The 1,487-nt window shown below is 34.3% G+C and overlaps 1 protein-coding gene across 1 annotated transcript in view; it reads left to right on the forward strand.

The window, feature by feature from the left end:
* Positions 1 to 1,020, forward strand: part of Fundc2 (FUN14 domain containing 2) — a 9,617-nt gene extending 8,597 nt beyond the window's left edge. Inside the window, exon 4 of the mRNA XM_031364719.1 lies at positions 744 to 1,020. Coding sequence (XP_031220579.1) covers positions 744 to 908 — 165 coding nt within the window. The 3' untranslated portion in view covers positions 909 to 1,020. The remainder of the gene's footprint in view (positions 1 to 743) is intronic.
* Positions 1,021 to 1,487: the final 467 nt, after the last annotated feature.

Raw genomic sequence — 1,487 nt, forward strand, 5'->3', positions numbered from 1 at the left:
GCCTCGAACTCAGAAATCTGCCTGCCTCTGCCTCCCAAGTGCTGGGACTAAAGGCGTGCGCCACCACCTCCCGGCGAGTGCTATTTTTTAATGCTACTAATCATTTGAGTGAAATCTTAATTCCTAGTCACATTCACATTTATATTGTTAAGAGCCACCATGTGGTTGCTGAGAATCAAATGTGGATACTCTGGAAGAGTAGCTAGTGCTCTTAACCACTGAGCTATTTCTCCAGCTCAATTTTTTTTTCTTATTGACTTCTATAAAAACTTCACTGTTTATAAGTGCTAATGTTTTACTTTACATATACATATTTTCTCTAGCTTTTTTGGGTAACTAATTGGTTGATGGTGTTATGGATAACACTAATTTATCAGAAACAACATACTTGAATTAATTTTATTCTGTCCACATTTCCTTGAAAAATTGTTTACATTGAACTTACTACTTTGGTTTTCATTTTAACATTTTATTTTTAAATCTTACTTAAAACTTTGTAAAACTCAGTGTATACATTAAATGATTGCCAACAGTTGAAGACAGTTGTTTATTTCTATTACCAAACATGGAACATTGACTATAATATGTACAATTTGCCCAAAGGTTACCAAAAAATAGCAAATTTCCCCAAAAATAGTAAGTCAGAAGAGTTTTGATTACTTATTTCAAGATTTATCTTGACAAAAAGAAATGCCAAAGACCATGTTCCTCATTACTTTGTTATTACTGTTAAATTTGTAAAGCTGGCAAACCATACTGGATACATCAAAGTTGACTGGCAAAGAGTAGAAAAAGACATGAAAAAAGCCAAAGAGCAGTTGAAGATTCGTAAGAATAAGCAAATACCAACTGAGGTCAAGAGCAAAGCTGAGGAGGTAAGACTTGTTTTGTTCAGATTTAGTATATGAACAGTATAGGCAGTTTTGTATACAAGACAGGATATATAACTATCTCAGCAGTATAAAAAGCTTTATGATAAAAAAGAACTTGGAGCACTGAGACAAAAGCTATATTCTGTATGTCACTCTTAGAATATCATTACTGTTAAAACAATTTGCTTGGGACAAGATCTCACTATATAACCCAGGCCTTAAATTCCTGCTTCAAACTCTTGAGTGCTAAGATAACATGCATATGCTACCTAGTACATTTCATGAAGGTACTTTAAAAAATGTATTTTACTTTTCTTTTTTATGTGTATGGGTTTTTGCCTATATGTATATCTGTATACATATAGATACAAGTGTGTACCTGTGGTGCTTGCAGGGGCAATAAGAGGGCATCAGATCCCATGGAACAATAGTTACCAATGACTGTGAGCTGTCATGTCAGTGCTGGGAATTGAACCTGGGTCTTCTGGAAGAACAGCCAGTGCTCTTAACCACTGAGATGTCTTTCCAGCCTCTTTTAAAGCTTAGTAATTGAAATATTTGATGACCTTTGTCAATGAATGAGAATACAAAGGAAATGAAGATAGTAGTTGTAGT

Source organism: Mastomys coucha, chromosome X, assembly GCF_008632895.1.
Source record: "Mastomys coucha isolate ucsf_1 chromosome X, UCSF_Mcou_1, whole genome shotgun sequence".
In the NCBI taxonomy this organism is placed as follows: Eukaryota; Metazoa; Chordata; class Mammalia; order Rodentia; family Muridae; genus Mastomys; species Mastomys coucha.